This window comes from Cryptomeria japonica, chromosome 10, assembly GCF_030272615.1.
Source record: "Cryptomeria japonica chromosome 10, Sugi_1.0, whole genome shotgun sequence".
NCBI lineage: Eukaryota > Viridiplantae > Streptophyta > Pinopsida > Cupressales > Cupressaceae > Cryptomeria > Cryptomeria japonica.
Genome location: NC_081414.1, coordinates 833,726,445 through 833,745,087, shown reverse-complemented (window position 1 = coordinate 833,745,087; position 18,643 = coordinate 833,726,445). Strand labels below are relative to the sequence as shown.

The window sequence follows — 18,643 nt, the reverse complement described above, 5'->3', positions numbered from 1 at the left end:
TAATATAAAAAGCTACAAGCAAAATCAAACATAACCAATTAATTTTTATATGATATTTTTTAAAATAATAGTATTATTAATTATTATTGATTTTTAAATGAAAGAGTATATATTGTTGTGGATATTGCAAATTGAAAGAACATTTAAAAATTAGATTTAAAGGAAAGAAAAATATTAACACAGGGCTTCGGCCCTAGCTCACCCGGTCGTGGATCGCAACTTAAGGCGTGGGTATGCTCCCCATGGCCTTGAGTTCGAGTCTCCGGCTGTGTTAACTCTATGTGTGTTGCTACCTTGTGAGCAGGTTGTACACACTGGGGGATTATTCTCGCTTCGGTGAGGACACCTCCAGATTCCACGATAGTGAATATAAAAAATATTAACATGTCTATTAGATGAAATTTAAGCTCCTTTTATTTATATTTTCCTAACTTGATTTTTTTTATCCTCTTTAATTAGTGACCATAGGCATTCTTGGCCTCTTTGCCCTTAAATATATGGAAACCTTGTTTAAGAGAGTCTAGCAAAAGGACTTTAGTGATGAGCATTTAGACGGATGGAGGTTGTGACTGATACAAGTTATACATCACAGGTTGAAGATTTTGATATGAGTAAAAATGTTCTTCGATCTGGTGGGTAGTTGGTCATGTGTTTAGCACATTACAAATGCAAATATGTCAATTCATAAAATTTCACACATACATTGCTTTCAGTTGAATCCCTCACCAACAATCTTAGGTTAGTGAAAAAATTTCTAGCATGTGCAATATTTGATTTATGTTTCTTTGAACAATCATCTTTATGGTCCATCAAGACCCCACATGATTTTACATCTACCCTTGATTCATTGACACATGCCTCTGCATAAAAACAAGTCTTGTTTCATTTGTATTTCTTTGACTTTTCTTCAACCAATAATTCATTGGTACATGCACTTTCATGAAAGCATTCTTGGAAGAGCAAGTCACAAAATGCATTATGCATGGTTAAACAAATCAAATTCAGGCCAAGTATCCAATGAAATTCAAAATCGCTCTAAAGTCATGCTTTTACCCCAAGCTAGACCACAATCTTGTATATCATTCACACCTTCATCATAGACTTGAATTCAAATGAATTAAAATAACCTTAATTTAATTGAATTGTAAAGCCTCGTAATCCCTGTTAACTAACTATTCATTTCAACCACTCTTTATATCCTATTGGTAAAATGTCCAAGTCACATGCCCAATCTGCATCAACAAAACCCTATATGTCCAATGACGTATCCACATCATTAGTACCATGATAAACCAAATAGTAATCAGAAGTGCCTCACAAGTATCTTAATACCCTTTTAACAAAAGTCCAATGCTCTTTACCTAATTGGTTAGACATAAACCTGCTTAGAACTTCCACTGCTTGGGCTATATTTGATCTAGTACAAACGATTGCATACATTAAACTACCAATGACACTAGCATAAGGAAAATTAGAAATATCTTCAATATCATCATTAGAATTAGGATACATGTCTAAACTCAACTTAGTACCAAATGGATATGGAATACTTACTGGTTTATAGTCCTACATTTTAAATCACTACAAAATGATGTCAACATAATTACTTTGACTTAACCAAATATTTCTATGAACCCAATGCCTATTGATTTGCATCCAAAGAATATATCTAGTAGCCCCCAAATCCTTCATATCAAATGCGCCCAAAAGATGAGTTTTGAGTTCTCTAATCATTGTCGTGCTATTAACAATAAAACAAAAAGTCATAAACAAGTCTTCCAAAATCTTATGTGGATATTTCAAATCACTCTCAACTTTCTACAATATTTTACTTGACAAGTCCCCTATTTATTAAATTTGGTTTCAAGTCCACATAATCAAATATGATATCACATAATGTATATTGGTGCATAGAAGTAACATCACATAATTGATTATTTTTTAAAATTTAAGAAAATCCTTTTGAAAATAAATATTGACACTACTTTTTTAACGATCTAATAAAAAAGATTCTTTTTCTCGGACACGTCTATTCTGGCTCAAAAATGGACTTGTCATTCCAACGAGATGCATCGACATACATGTCTAAGACATGCATACCATGCCAACTTGCTGCGGTGCCTAGACCCATGGTATGTGATGTGGAGTTGCCTGTGGAGTTAGTCAAGTTGTCGATTTCACTCCTCAGGGGCCACTGGAAATTACGTGGACATGCCAGAGGATGGCCGTGACTGGCTTCATGGTTACCGGTGGTTTGTTGTGCATAACACGCACATTAAAAGAAAGTGAATGAAGAAACTGTGTTCGGATGACATCGCGATGGAAAAAAGAGGGCATAGGCTCCAAAAATTGGTACGTTCATCAGAGAAAAGACTAACATGGCACGATTTGATGTACCTAACGTAGGAAAAGTCATATTGAGGTTAGTTTATCATTTGCATGATATGGTTTGGATTTTATGTTTAAAATCACTACAGTTTTCATTTTTAGTTTGAAGATATTATAGTTAGTTTATATTGCTTGATATAATACGACTTGGAGCTATACACACACAGGTCAGTTGATATAATATGACTATACACATAGAGGTCGTGTTAGGGTTAGACACGTCGTCTAGGAGCTATACACACATAGGTCACTTGATATATTACGACTACGCACACACAGGTCATGTTAGGGTAAGACACCTCGTGGGACGCGTCTATTCTGGCTTCAAAACTTACGGCACGAGTAACAGGTGATGTTAGTCCCACCTTTTGAACTGTAAATTTTTTATTGGATGACTGAGATTGCGCTAGGGTTAGAAGTCGTATTAGGGTTAGAAGTCGTGTTACGGTTAGAAGCTGCGAAAATAGGTCGCGTTAGTTACAATCGTCATTTCGTGGGTTAACATGTTTGGCTTAATTCACGAAGTAGCGAAACGATGAAAGTCATAACCGGTTGTGTCTATTCATGTGAAACTAGGAAAGCACTTAAAACTGCGTGTTAGTCACAATGGTGAATAGGTGTGTTAGTAACTATAGATTTTCGATTGGATGGCTTAGATTGGGTTAGAAGTAGCGTTAGATTTTTTATTGGTCATGTTAGGGCTAGAAGCTGCGAAAAACAGGTCGCATTAGTTATAATTGTCATTTCGCGGGTTAACAGATTGGGCTTAATCTACGAAGTAGTGAAACGACGAAAGTCACAATCGACTATGTCTACTCACGCGAAATTGTGAAAGCACTTAAAACTGCATGTTAGTCGCAATCATCATCCAACGAGTGGATAGATAGTTTGACCCATGAAGTTGCAAAAGCGCATAACAACCAGTGTTAGTCGCAATCGATGTTTCGTGGTGGTAGAGAATCCGTTTAATAGGTTAGGCGCAAAACTCCGAAAGCACCTAACATGTCATGTTAGTCAATATTGTCGTCTCATAGATCAACAAATGGTATAGACCCGTGAAGTCGCGGAATTGTGAAAGCATCTAACACACCGTGTTAGTTACAATCACCATTTTTGCGGTGGTAGAGAATGCATTTAAAAGGTCACACGTGAGAGTCCAAGAGCACCTAACATGCCGTGTTAGTTAATAACGTTGTCTCATGGGTCAACAAATGGTATTGACCTATGAAGTCACAAAATTATGAAAGCTTCTGACATGACATGTTAGTCGCAATCACCATTTCATTATAGTAGCTCGAGTGCATTTAAAAGGTCATGCATGAAACTACAAATGAGGACAACACGATGCGTTAGCCGCCATCGCCGTCTCGCGGGTCAACGGATGTTATTGACCCGTGAAGTAGTGAAATTCCAAAAGTGCATACACACCGTGTTAGTTGCAATCGCCACTTTGCGGTAATAGAGAATGCATTTAACAAGTCATGCACGAAAGTGCAAAATCACCTAACACAGTGTGTTAGTCGCAATTGTTATCTCATATGTCAACAGATGGCATTGACTCGTGAATTCACAAAATTGCAAAACCATATTACACGTTGTGTTAGTCTTCATCGCTACTTCGCGGTAGTAGAGAATGCATTGAAGAGGTCATGAAGAGGTAATATAGAAAGCTACGAGCAAAATCAAACATAACCAATTAATTTTTATATGATATTTTTTTAAATAATAGTATTATTAATTATTATTGATTTTTAAATGAAAGAGTATATACTCTTGTGGATATTGCAAATTGAAAGAACATTTAAAAAACAAATTTAAAGGAAAGAAAAATATTAACATGTATATCAGATTAAATTTAAGCTCCTTTTATTTATATTTTCCTAACCTTTTTTTTTTAAATCCTCTTTAATTAGTGACCATAGGCATTCTTGGCCTTGCCCCTAAATTTGTGGAAACCCTGTTTAAGAGAGTCTAGCAAAAGGACTGTAGTGATGAGCATTTAGACGGATGGAGGTTGTGACTGATACAAGTTATACATTGCGAGTTGAAGATTTCGATATGAGTCAAAATGTTCTTCGATCTAGTGGGTAGTTGGTCATGTGTTTAGCACATTACAAATGCGAATATGTCAATTCACAAACTTTCACACATACATTGTTTTCAATTGAATCCCTCACCAACAATCTTAGGTTAGTGAAAATGTTTCCAGCATATGCAATATTTGATTTATGTTTCTTTGAACAATCATCTTTATGGTCCATCAAGACCCCACATGATTTTCCATCTACCCTTGATTCATCGACACATGCCTCTCCATAAAAATAAGTGTTGTTTCATTTGTATTTCTTTGACTTTTCTTCAACCAATAATTCATTGGTACATGCACTTTCATGAAAGCATTCTTGGAAGAGCAAGTCACAAAATGCATTATGCATGGTTAAACAAATCAAATTCAGGCCAAGTATCCAATGAAATTCAAAATCGCTCTAAAGTCATGCTTTTACCCCAAGCTAGACCACAATCTTGTATATCGTTCACACCTTCATCATAGACTTGAATTCAAATGAATTAAAATAGCCTTAATTTAATTGAATTGTAAAAGCCTCGTAATCCATGTTAACTAACTATTTGTTTCAACCACTCTTTATATCCTACTGGTAAAATGTCCAAGTCACTTGCCCAATCTGCATCAACAAAACCCTATATGTCCAATGACCTATCCACATCATTAGTACCATGCTAAAGGAAATAGTAATCAAAAGTACCTCACAAGTATCTTAATACCAATTTAACAAAAGTCCAATGTTCTTTACCTTGGTTAGACATAAACCTGCTTAGAACTTCCACTGCTTGGGCTATATTTGATCTAGTACAAACGATTGCATACATTAAACTACCAATGACACTAGCATAAGGAAAATTAGAAATATCTTCAATATCATCATTAGAATTAGGATACATGTCTAAACTCAACTTAGGTACCAATTGGATATGGAATACTTACTAGCTTATAGTTCTACATTTTAAATCTCTACAAAATGGTGTCAACATAGTTACTTTGACTTAACCAAAGCTTTCTATATACTGAATCCCTATTGATTTGCATCCAAAGAATATATCTAGCAACCCCCAAATCCTTCATATCAAATGTGCCCAAAAGATGAGTTTTGAGCTCTCTAATCATCGTCGTGCTATTACCAATAAAACAACAAGTCATAAACAAGTCTTCCAAAATCTTATGTGGATATTTCAAATCACTCTCAACTTTCTACAACATTTTACTTGACAAGTCCCCTATTTAAAAAATTTGGTTTCAAGTCCACATAATCATATATGATATCACATAATGTATATTGGTACATAGAAGTAACATCACATAATTGATTGTTTTTTAAAATTTAAGAAAATCTTTTTAAAAATAAATATTGACTACTTTTTTAATGATCTAATAAAAAAGATTCTTTTTCCCAACTAGTACTATCTCCACTATTAAGCTGGCTGAGTGTGGGACCTCTCCGGTGAATTATGATCACTTCAAATTCATGAGTAGGTTGTAGATTCTACTAATAAAGCACAACGGACGGTTCATGCCATCACATTTGCTAATCTTTGTCGTGGTCAAAGGTTGACCAGTATGGTGGGCGAGTGCTAATATAGATTTACAGTGTCTTAAGAAGACCTTCGTGTCAGAGAGTAAGATCTAAGCCGTGTCATCTCTGGAAAGCTTACCAGAGGAGTTGAAGTTGCTTGCATTCATTTTCTTTATGCAAATATAACACTTGGCGAGCAAATACGTTGTTACAGCAAAGTGCAAACTAAGATTTGACAACCAAAGAATTAGAGCTGGGTGTTGGCCACGTCTGTAATATGGAGTGCATATTTTGGGGTATGGTGGCTGGTTGTGCTGGTTTAGTTTTGTTTTTGGTCAAGCTTGCAACAACGATATGGTGGAAGCCTCTGCAAATGAAAAGGTTCTTTGAAGCCCAAGGAATCAAGGGCCCTCCATACAGCCTATTTTATGGGAATACCACAGATATATCAAGAATGATCGCTGAGCAGAAGTCAAAACCCATGCCACTCTCACATGATATACTTCCTCGAGTTCTTCCCCATTATCATCAGTGGAGCAGAGCCTATGGTATACTTGTATTTTTCAGTTTTTAAGCATGGCGTGTTTCATTAATCATATTACTGGAACTCTTCTGTAGCACCATTGATTGTTTTACTTTTGCTTGGGTAGTGATAGAACTTAGAATATTGGCTAATTAAGAAGAAGATGCGAGATTCTGTAAACCCAATTGATTAATAAGTTTGGTCTATTTTGTATAGGACAGGATTTTATTTTCTGGTTTGGGCATCGCCCGGTTGGTTGTTCCCCACCCTGAGCTTATTAAGGAGATATGTTCCACTAAATTTGGCAACTTTATAAAGCCTCCGGTCAATCCCCTTTCAAGACAATTGGTTGGACAGGGAATTGTGGGTTTGACAGGTGAGAAATGGGCTCAGCGCAGGAAGATCATCAATCCTGCTTTCCATATGGATCTCTTGAAGGCAAGGCACCAAATGTCTGAATTTATGTTTCTAATAAGGACCTAACTGATTTAATAGATAAATTGAATTCTTGTTTTGAGAGATCTATCAAGCTCCTACTGATAAATATACATTATAATTTTGATTTGCTTTGTAAATCTATCTTCTAAAATTTCCCGAGGATTGATCGCTGGGCCAACACCCAATCAAGAAATATAAAACTCTCCTTCCAAGCATGCAGGGGCGCATTATTGGGCCTTTACTATTTGTAGAGGCAGGGTAATTTCTCTAACTAGATGTAATCTCCACATTGTCTAGATCAGCTAGCATCCAATGGCCAATTAGTGCCACAGGCTAAACTTTGCACTTGGGCATCATAACAAGCATTTCTGAGTGTTAAGCCCTGAATCTTATCACAGTTCATGTTAAGTGTCATTTTCAAGTAGCATGCAATTAGTTTTAAGAAGCTTCAGTCTTGGACCATAAGCCACTCTTAAGGATGTCTACTGCAGAGTCACATTACATATGGCCAAACATTTTTCAACTAATTAAATTGAGACAGAATCTGTTTGTCTGTGTCACGTGATACAGAATTAAGCCAGTGATGCTTCGCATGAGGAAATCCAATTTAAAAGGCCATGCCCCTGCTGCCCTGTTTTGACATATCTTTATTGAACGGTTTCATCTGAGTGCAAAACCCTGGTCAATTTGAAAGGGTATACTTCTCTTAGCAGAGGGAAGATTCTGTGTGGTATTAAGCCCAAGGTTGCAGCAGTCAAAAAGAGATTCATGGGTAAACGGTGGAACTACTTACAAATTGATACCACACAGTGACCTTCAGGGAGTTATTTGCATGTAAAAAAATAACATGATGAATTAATTTTGTTCAATTTGCTGGTCAGTAGAGTGTAGATCTAGTTGTCTTGAATTGAGATACTACTGAAATGTCTTGACTGGTGCTTTTTGAATACCGATATTCTGCTCCTATCTGTAGAAGTTGCTTTTATTCTAAACATATTCCTGATACTTGACTCTGCAAATAAAACCTAATCTGCAAATAAAACCTAATCTGTTTGAAACCACGTAGATTATATTGTAAATTAATTCTCTATTTTGCTACTTATATTCGGAGTTTCATAGGAAGACATGTTCTGTCATACTAGAAACTTGCATATTTTGATTAACTAGTTCTGTAATTACAGGGTATGATTCCAACTATTGTGCAAAGCAGTGCCAATATGTTGGACAAATGGAGTAAATTGGTATTGTCAGGCGCATCAGAAATTGAAGTGCAAAAGGAGTTCCACGATCTCACAGCCGATATTATTGCCCGCACAGCATTTGGAAGCAGTTTTACAGAGGGAAAGCATATCTTTGATATGCAGGGCAACCAGATGATTCTTACAGCTGAATTATTTCGCAGTGTTTACATTCCAGGTTTCAGGTGACAAACTTGTGTTTTGCGACAGTACAATTTGTCAATATTGAAGTACCAAAGAATGCAATCAAAATTTTGATTTGAGTGTGTTAATGTCTCTGTCTCTGTTATGTTTTTCTTGAGAGGTTTTTCAATATTTATCTTACAGTTGGAAGTGCCACTTTATTTTTTTAGTTATATCTTCCCATCTCAAATGCCTTCGTCCTTCAAGAACCATGTTTATGAATTTTTATCTTGAGAAGACACTTTATTCAATAGGATAAATGCCTTGGTAATTTAGGAGGGTTTAGCCATATTCTGAAGCATTCAGAATCTATAACTTCTTTTGCTTTTTTACATTGGTATGTAATGTCTGAGAGTGATTCCCCTCCTCAGGTTTCTGCCTACTACAAAGAATAGGTAACGTTGGAATTTGGAGAAAGAAATAAGAAGATCCTTACGGCAAGTTATAGATGCCAGGAAAAAGACTTCTGAGATGGAAAAAACTGGTGGCTATGGTGCCGATCTGCTTGGTTTAATGATGTCTCAGAGCAAGGAGCAGGGGACAGTCAATGTTACGAGTAATGCAAGCCTGAGTACAGAGGAAATCATTGATGAATGCAAGACTTTCTACTTTGCTGGTCATGAAACCACATCAGTACGGTTGACATGGAGTATAATATTGTTGGGCATACATCAAGATTGGCAAGAGCAAGGTCGCAGAGAGGTGCTGGAAATATGCGGGAGAAACAATTATCCAGATGCAGACTGCTTAAGTCGCCTCAAAATTGTAAGAACCATCTAACACGCCCACATTAACAAGTAATAACAATCACAGTTAAACTAGCACTGAGATTTGAATTCAAGTAATCACAATCGTGGTAAACAAGAACTGGGATTTGAATTCAAACGCAGTATTTTGGATTTGTCTCATAAGAGATTGTTTGAATTATTTGTAGGTTGGAATGATTATAAATGAGGCCTTGAGGCTTTATCCACCGGCAGTGTCTCTACCGCGACAGGCATGCGAGTCAATGAAGCTTGGAAGGCTCTCAATTCCTGCAGGCACTCAGCTTGAGCTTCCAATCCTGGCAATCCATCATGATCCTGCTTTATGGGGAAATGATGCCAACGAATTCAACCCAGGGCGATTTGGTGAAGGAATTGCAAAGGCTGCAAAGCATCCAATGGCATTCATGCCCTTTGGAACAGGTCCAACCATATGTGTGGGTCTGAATTTTGCTTTGTTGGAAGCAAAATTAGTGTTGGCCATGATTCTGCAAAAAATTTCTTTTGTGACTTCACCTTCTTATACTCATGCCCCTATGCTTTTAGTTACTCTGAAACCTCAATATGGAGCTCAGATTATCTTCCACCCACTAGACTAATATCTGAGAACAATATGTGACATTCCCTAAGAACCCTTCTATTTTCTTGTGAGACCCCTATTCCTCTTGTAACTTGGGTTAGGGGTTGAACTTGTATTCACAAAAAACATTGTTGGTTTGTGTGGGGGCAAGATGGTCATGAACTCTTGATATAATAAATGTTATTATTATTGTATTATCTGTTAAAGTAGAATGGATTGATTATATTTTTGACTAACCTAAATTAAAATTTGATTGATAGAATTGTACAATGAATATGATTTGATTGTGAGTACTTGGGGTGTAAGATAGAGGTAGATTTTGTGGTTCAAAGAGAGACAAATGGATTGTAATATCAAGCCACTGTCAAGACCCTATTGAAACATTTTGTCAAACATAGGCCAATCTAACCATAGGATTTTGGATTGGCATCACTTGATTTTATCATTTTGAAAAAAAAATTAGAGACACACCCTTGGATTTGGATTTGGATTTCCTATTCATCCATCTTATGAAGTTGCTTCTTCAATTACCAATATATATATTTCTTACTAAGGGGAGAAATGTTGTTTGCAGGTAGTAGATCATATTATCTCTATGATTTCATCATTAATACAATGGATACTTCATTTTGAGGGGGATTCATATTCTCATCTTCTTTCTCTCCTATTGGGGGAACATTTATTATATAAGTTTATGTGATAGAATAAATCCTTTAGGGGACATATCACATTCTCCTTTCCTTCTCTCACTAGTACAGATGTTTATTTCATTTTTTTTTTTTGAAGTGGAATATTTTCTTCTATTTGGTTTTCTTATTTTCTCTAGTTATAAGAGATTTATCTATTTGTACATGGATATTTAATTAAGTGTTGTAAGTGAGACTCATCTATGCACCTATTCACACATTCATCATTAGATTTTTAACTTCTCTCCAAGTTGTATTTATGAGGCAGGTGTTATATAATATTTAATAAAAAAACTATCTAATTAATTAATTAGCCCCCATTTTTACTTTATCTACTTAAACTAACTTTAGGTATGTACTTTCTTGTCTCATAGCATAGGATAGGATGAGGACACACCACATGATCTAATTATATCTTCATATAGGGTTTCATTCAAAGCTTCTTTTATTCATCATTGTAATTATTCCAAATCTGTTTATAAGTGAATTGAAATGTTATAATGAATACACAACTTTAGATACATAATGAATACACCATCGCTCAAATCTATTGTTTTCAAATGATTAGTACTAGCATACCTATATTTAGAAAAATATATATAGAAAACACTAAGAGATATCATTTTAGATTATCTATTTGCTTTAAAAATATATATAATACAATTAAATAAATGACATTATAATTAAGATGAAAATTTAATATGAAGAACTTTAGATTACATAGTTTAATATCATTCCACAGTTTAATCTCCATTTCAAACTAATGAAATCATAGATAGGAAGTGTAGAATACCTTTTTAAACATTGTTTTCCATACATCTAACGTAGATACACGAATATATATACCTCCCAAATTAAACACCTGCACAAATAAACAGCAAAAGGGACAGTATATACAATATTGTCCAATACAGCCGAAATAATAGTAAAATGCCTACACAGATTAACAAAATACCTTAAATAATAATAACATGCCTGCACAGGTCTGGTGAGCTGATGACAAAATATCGCAAAAAAAATAGTATGCTCAATGTAGATGAATTGTTTTACAGAATGACACAAACTGAGCATGCAATTTGTTTGTCAAAATGCCTCAATGGTAGGGCATGCCCAACCGAAATTTGTTGATGAGATCTACAATTTTTATGCAAATTCATGAGGCAGTTAGAAAGACAAACTCAACCCTTCAAACTAGGTGATACTTAAAGCATCACGAATTAATTAATGTCACAAGAACAGGAAACCCCTCTTATATTTGAACCATCCAGATCCAGTATAAATGCTGGCAGAGACAAATTGAACAACACGGTGTAATTCACATCTTATTGTTGTTATAAGAATGCTTTCTAGTAGATTAAAGTTTGGCTATCAAGAATATATGGCCATCGCTAATTATAACTACCCCATTCAGTATAAATGTTTGCAAAAACATATTTAACAGCACAAGGGTTTTCATATATGTGCTCGTCTAGCAACAAGTCATGAACTGTTGTATGCTCTGGATAGCGGTCCGGAGACAAAGGTCACAACTACTGGTATTAAGCATCTGCCTACACATAGTTAGTCCATAAATAGCCATCGGTAATCTATTGGCATTGATTTCACCTTTGGCAAAACCCTCATTTTTTAGAGCCTTAGATTGGAAATCTCACATGATTCTTCCCATGCAGAGCTTTCAGGTTACAAGGATGCAACTTGAGAAAGGAACAACAAATCACCTTCAGAAATTCTTATGACCCAGTAATCAGCCCTACAAAAGAAACGCCTCAGTCGCACAATTATGTTTGTAACTCGCAAGAAAACAGTAGCTGCCATTGATAATGCTTGAAAAGTTCATTATGTTTATAACTGCTAAACTTAAATTAGCTATCTATTTATTGAGATGAGGTTTTTCATCAGTATGTGACTGTAAAACGCCTCTCAGCCTAATTAGAGAACTAATATATTATATTTGAAATTACATATCATTTTAACCATTCGTTCTTATTAGATTATCAAAATTGTTGAAAATCAAAATATTTATTCAATAATAATTTAAGCTTAATATCCATGAAAACTTGAAAATACAGAATATATACTATTAAAAAGCTCATCGATATGTTTAAAAATATTCACACTAAAATGTAAAGAAAATTTAAAACTTCTCTCCAAGGTGAATATCCTTATCAATGATCTGTTGACACTTTATTAATCTAAGCTGTCATCTCTTCACTGCTAGACTTTTTTTAAAGTTACTTGCAATCATTTATCTTCGTCAAATCAATGAACAGGTCATTTTCTTTTTGTTAAAGTTACAAGAATGCAAGGGATCGTACACTTGGGTTTCATAGGCCTACTACGAATCTGAAGCTTTCACAACCAAAGGATCACTGGTTATTGGCTAAGTCTGGAATATGGAATGGGTATTTTGGGGTTTTGCAGCTGTTTGTGCAGGTTTAATTTTGTTTTTGGTGAAGATTGTAACAAGGATGTGGTGGAAGCCTTTGCAAGTGAAAAAGTTCTTTGAAGCCCAAGGAATCAGTGGCCCTCCATACAGGCTATTCTATGGGAATACCACAGATATATCCAGAATGATCGATGAGCAGAAGTCCAAACCCATGCCACTCTCACATGACATGCTCCCTCGAGTTTTTCCCCATTTACATCAGTGGAGCAGAATTTATGGTACACCTGTATTCTGCATTTTTTAAAGCATCTGGCGTTTCATTCTTCATATTACTGGAATTCTTGCTTAGCACCATTGATATTTTTACATGGGTGTTGTTAGAACTTAAAATAGTGGCTGGTTAGGAAGAAAAGTGAAAGATTAAAAAGAAGACTGTTGATTAATAAACTTGTTCTATCTGATATAGGTTACGATTATGTTTTCTGGTTTGGACCGAATGCTAGGTTGGTCGTTCCCCATCCTGAGCTTATTAAGGACATATGTTCCACTAAATTTGACAACTATTCAAAGCTTCCGACAAATCCCCTTTCAAGACAACTGGTTGGACAGGGACTTGTGGGGTTGACAGGTGAGAAATGGGCTCGGCACAGAAAAATCATCAATCCTGCTTTCCACATGGATCTTTTGAAGGTAAGGCACTGAATGTCTGTGTTTATGTCCTAAGTTAGAACCAAAATGATATAATATAAATCGCTTTATTATAGAGAGAAATCTATCAAGTTCCACATCCTTGTGGTAAGTTCTCTGGCATTGTTTTGTTAAATACCTGTTTTGGGCATCTTTTTCTTGTCCAAAAGATTCATTCAATACTCAGTGAGCTTTGCTTTTCATTATGAACTTAACCTGCAAAATTTGGGGAGTAAATTTTGTTTGTTTAGTTGTGCTTTTGGCTCAGAGATTTTGTGAAATCGTTGTCGTGCAGCGATGCTACATAACACTCTTTTCTTAAGTTGGCTTAGAAACTTTTTCAAACAGTTGTCCTGCATCAATGCTGTAAAAACTAAAAAGAAGGCTAATATTTTCTTAAAGTTTACTGTTATTAATTTTCAAACAAACCCACCTTTAGGCGAGTTCAGCTTCATTGAATCATAATGCTGTATCACTGTATGAAACAAAGAGCTAGATGTTTCAAGCTAGCCTATTTGGGTACACATCATTTTTCAGCTTTTTATCTCAATATGGAACTCAATATGATCAACTTACCTACATTTTATTTAGGAAACTTTCTAACACCTCTGACGAATTTAGCAATTATGTCTACTTTATTTAACTTTCTTGAATGGACAAATTATAGTATCCATTTACTTTGTTAGAACACATAGATATGGTCTGCCTGGTGCCACAGTAGCGGAACAGAGATTAATGATCCATCAAATATACATGTATGGTTTCAAATGGAGTATTTGAATTCTCAGTATTAAAATGATTTCTAACGTCCCATGCAACTTTATCATGGACTTTTTGTGCAGATCTTTAGGTTACTCATACAAATACTTGATATGATGCTTTTGGTATATCTAGCATACAAGAGTAGAGAAATTAGGATTAAAATGATATGATATATACATCGAAAATTTGTTTATCTTATAGAGACTATGACTGCAAAAATATACACCCTAATCTTTTAGAAGCTATGTGGATTATTTTATAAAAACTTACCTATTTTGATGTTTATAGTCAAATGTTCTGTCGTACATTAAACTTATGTATCTTGATTATAGCAGTTCTGTAAATACAGGGTATGATTCCAACAATTATTGAAAGCAGTGCCAATCTGTTGGAGGGATGGAGTAAATTGGTGTTGTCAGGTGCATCGGAAATTGAAGTGCTGAAGGAGTTCCGTGAGCTCACAGCAGATATTATAGCCCGCACAGCATTTGGTAGCAGTTTTATAGAGGGAAAGGATATATTTGATATGCAGGCTAAACAGATGGTTCTTACATCTGAATTATTTCACACTGTTTATATTCCAGGTTTCAGGTGACAAACTTGAGTTTTGTGACTGTACACTTGTCAATCTGAAATTACTTAGTTGAAATGGTGATTTGTTTTTGTTTTCTTTGAGGTAAATCACATCAATGAATGAGTTTTATTGAAAAAACTCGTGTAATGGCAGATGAGTTACCTAATAAATGATTGTTTAACTTTAAACCCAACTGCTCAAAAGGTTTTCCAATATTTATCTGACTAGAATAAATGCCTTCGTACTTTAGCAGGGCTTATTCATTTTATGAAATTACACAGAATCTACAATTTCTTTTTGTTTCTTACATAAGTACGTAATGGGTGAAAGTGATTCCTCTCACCAGGTTTCTGCCTACTGCAAAGAACAGGTAACGTTGGAATTTGGAGATAAATATAAGAAGATGCTTAAAACAAGTTATAGATGCGAAGAAAAAGACTGCTGGAATGGAGAAAACAGGTAGCTATGGTGCCGATCTGCTTGGTTTTATGATGTCTGAGAGCAAGCAGCAGGGGAGAGTCAATGGAAAAAGTAATGCAAGCCTGAGCACGGAGGAAATAATTGATGAATGTAAGACTTTCTACTTTGGTGGTCATGAAACCACATCAGTACTGTTGGCATGGAGTATAATATTGTTGGGCACCTAGTTACCAGAAACGCGACGGGAAAGCCCCGTTTCGCGTTTCGACGGCAGAAACGGGTTTCCCGTCTGAAACGGCCGTTTCTAAGCCATCTGACCGTTCCAATCGGCTGTGAAGGAGTTTGTAGCAAAAATATCTGCCAGTTTTTTGTGCTTGCCACTGTCTGCTGCGTCCTTTTAGGCTATTAACTCACCACTTACACGAGTTAACCAGCAGTTTGTCATGCATATAGATTTAATATATTTTTAAGTAGCGGATGACGTCAAACACTGGTAGATAACTCTGTAGTTTCGGTCTGTTCATACGCTTCGAGAACTATCGATCAGCACGAGAGCACTACAGGGGCGATAGCCATGCTTCACCAACGGATGGGAAGTGCACCACCGCTCGGATATGGGTAGTAACCCCTCGTAAACGCCACGAGGAGATTTTTACAGCAACCCTTCTTTGGTAGATTATGCAGAGCATTGGACAGACAGATGAGGTCCTCGCCCTAGGGTATTTTAGAGATTTATGAGTTTATTTCTATAAAGTATTTAATATCTATTTAGCATTTGTTTGTATCTTGAATTTTTTAATTTTTATTTTTTTTAATATTTTGATTTTATAAAAGAATATATATATAATACCGTTTCTTATTCACAACCTTTCTAAATTCCGTTTTTCGTTGCGTTGCGGTTGCCGTTTCACGTTTCTCGTTTCTGGTAACATAGGTTGGGCATACATCAAGATTGGCAAGAGCGAGGTCGCAGAGAGGTGTTGGAAGTATGTGGGAGAAACAATTATCCAGATGCAGACAGCTTAAGTCGTCTTAAAATTGTAAGAACCATCTAACAGATGTGAATATGATAAGCATTTTGAAATTTGTAAAATAATAAGTTAGAGTAGGGGCCATTTGCTGGCTCTGACAAACTGAATTTTATGCCTCTCACTCTGCACTTTTCCTTGTACATGAGGTACCTGATGAGATCCTTAGAGAAACATAGATTCAGTTACTGTAAATTTAAATATATAGGAAATAGAAATCAATCGCAGATATAGGGCTTTTGTGAAATGATATTAAAGAAGGATAAGCTATAACAATTAGAAATTGGTGAGCAATTGGTCCAAGAAACGACACAAAAAGCAGATATTATCTTGGCAAAACACTTTCAAAGAATATAAAGGGAAGCAATACCCAATCTCAATAGTAAACGAGCACTGGCATTTGAATTCAAAAGCAGTATTTTGGATTTGTCTCATTAAATATTGTATGATTTTGTTTTGTAGGTGGGAATGATCATAAATGAGGTCATGAGACTTTATCCACCTGCAGTGGGTGTATTGAGACAGGCTTGTGTGCCAACGAAAGTTGGAAGGATCTCAATTCCTGCAGGCACCCAACTTGAGCTTCCGATCATTGCAATTCACCATGATACTGCTCTGTGGGGAAATGATGCCAAAGATTTCAACCCAGGGCGATTTAGTGAAGGAATTGCAAAGGCTGCAAAGCATCCAATGGCATTCATGCCCTTTGGAACAGGGCCAACTAAATGTGTGGGTCAGAATTTTGCCTTGTTGGAAGCAAAATTAGTGCTGGCCATGATTCTGCAAAATTTTTCTTTTGTGACTTCACCATCTTATACTCATGCTCCTTTGCTTGTATTTACTCTACGACCTCAATACGGACCTCAGATTATCTTCCACGTGGACTAATATCTGAGAATAATACTACCCTTAAACTCCTCTGTGATTGAAATTTGAACTGTCTTTGTAAATCTAATGTACATAATATTAATCTATGATTTTATTGGGCAAATTTACTATGACCACGCCTGTGACCACATGGTGAGGAGGAAGCAAGGAATAGGACCCTTGGAAAAGTGTAGAGACCATTACCCTAGTGGTTATGAAGCTCTTGCAGATAAAATGACTGCCAATGCAACTTTGCAAACTTGAACTTAGATCTACATAAGTAAATTAGAGCAAATCAGATGATGTATGAGATTGTGATCTCCCTCTTACTCTCGTCACTAAGCAATATTATTTATGTTTACTCTTGACCAAGCTCTACTCTAATTTTTATTTTTATCTTTTATTTGGACTTGGTCTTGCCTAGACTTTGAAGGGTGTGTCGTTCTACCATCCACATTTAATTGTGAATGCTACATCATTATATTATTTTATATAATAAAGAGTAGTATATGACTTATTCATAAAAAAAAGAATGATGGGAGTAATGATAATTGAAAATGGTCTTTATATTATTAAAATGTTTTAAGATCAATAATTTTTACAATGATGATCTTCAAATTTTTATATGGATCTCAATGCTTTCATGGGTCGTTGATTGTGTGGGTCAAATACTCACATAGATTAGACCAACCAAGTAGAAGAGTGGTATAGAACTTCATGAAATATTTTATGTTGATGATCAATGACAGTGCATAAGTAGGCCAATAAAGGAAGAATAGAGAAGCTCTAGGTATTCAATATAGATGGCCAGAATTAATTTGTGATTTTGTGATCTATATGGCACATGACATAGACTAAGAATAATGTGCCTTAAGCTAATAATGTAGATGGTAGATAATTTTTTTGTGCATCCAATCAAATGATGCCAAGAGCTTTCATAGTACAAATATCCCAAGAAAAAATATTGACATAGGAAAATCTTATATTATCATTCTAAGGAATCAACATATTGCCCTGATTGGAAGATAAGATTTATAAGGAAAGAGCTTCAGTAAATTGTATAAGTACTAGAAGCTTTGAGAGTGTAGAAATTACAAAAGGTGAAGGAAGAGAATAATAAAAAAGTGTAGGAAAACAACATAGATTTTGATTGGTTGTATGTTTTTCTATTGGGCTTGGTAATATTAAGCTTCTGAAAATGAGTTTGAAGTATATACTCATGTGTGATTTATCTAGTATGTTTATCCCCTACATGTGTAATTTATTTAAGGATTCATGAATTAAGTCCATGTAATGTCAATTTGTAAATTCAATATCTGACATTACATGGATGCAATTCATGAATCCTCAAATAAAAAATGTAACCACAAAGGCATCTTTTAATAACAACTCCTTGAAAAATCACATCATCAATTGTAGCACTTTATTTTAATGTCCACTAACTAATATGGATCTCATCCATTATGACAAGCTTTTCCACTCCTTCCTCTAGCACATAAAATTGGGAATATTCCTTAAATAAATCCAAA

The 18,643-nt window shown here is 35.4% G+C and overlaps 2 protein-coding genes across 3 annotated transcripts; both read left to right on the top strand.

Annotated features, from left to right (window-relative positions):
* Window positions 1-6,025: 6,025 nt before the first annotated feature.
* LOC131076934 (cytochrome P450 CYP72A616-like) lies at window positions 6,026-9,901 on the top strand. 2 transcript variants are annotated; one of them, XM_059213646.1, is made up of 5 exons: window positions 6,026-6,526; window positions 6,718-6,939; window positions 8,121-8,362; window positions 8,732-9,125; window positions 9,295-9,901. In XM_059213646.1, the coding sequence occupies exons 1-4, from the start codon at window positions 6,473-6,475 to the stop codon at window positions 8,757-8,759; spliced, it is 546 nt and encodes a 181-aa protein (XP_059069629.1). In that variant the 5' UTR covers window positions 6,026-6,472; the 3' UTR covers window positions 8,760-9,125; window positions 9,295-9,901. The 2 variants fall into 2 exon arrangements, with proteins under 2 accessions (XP_059069629.1, XP_059069628.1); XM_059213645.1 differs by lacking the exon at window positions 6,718-6,939 and having other exon boundaries at window positions 6,064-6,526.
* Window positions 9,902-12,619: 2,718 nt separating this feature from the next.
* Window positions 12,620-17,482, top strand: LOC131076952 (cytochrome P450 734A1). Its single transcript, XM_059212927.1, has 8 exons — window positions 12,620-13,054; window positions 13,243-13,466; window positions 14,575-14,819; window positions 15,176-15,445; window positions 15,729-15,837; window positions 15,904-15,938; window positions 16,154-16,259; window positions 16,710-17,482. The coding sequence occupies exons 1-8, from the start codon at window positions 12,784-12,786 to the stop codon at window positions 17,133-17,135; spliced, it is 1,686 nt and encodes a 561-aa protein (XP_059068910.1). The 5' UTR covers window positions 12,620-12,783; the 3' UTR covers window positions 17,136-17,482.
* The last annotated feature ends 1,161 nt before the right edge of the window (window positions 17,483-18,643 follow it).

What these genes read in the sequence shown, in the direction of transcription:
- LOC131076934 (XM_059213645.1), top strand. Translation starts at nt 8,832, where the DNA reads ATGGAAAAAACTGGTGGCTATGGTGCCGATCTGCTTGGTTTAATGATG. An exon ending in GCTTAAGTCGCCTCAAAATT is followed by an intron (nt 9,126 to 9,294) that starts GTAAGAACCATC and finishes AATTATTTGTAG; the next exon opens with GTTGGAATGATTATAAATGA.
- LOC131076952 (XM_059212927.1), top strand. Translation starts at nt 12,784, where the DNA reads ATGGAATGGGTATTTTGGGGTTTTGCAGCTGTTTGTGCAGGTTTAATT. An exon ending in GCACCACCGCTCGGATATGG is followed by an intron (nt 15,838 to 15,903) that starts GTAGTAACCCCT and finishes TAGATTATGCAG; the next exon opens with AGCATTGGACAGACAGATGA. An exon ending in GCTTAAGTCGTCTTAAAATT is followed by an intron (nt 16,260 to 16,709) that starts GTAAGAACCATC and finishes TTTGTTTTGTAG; the next exon opens with GTGGGAATGATCATAAATGA.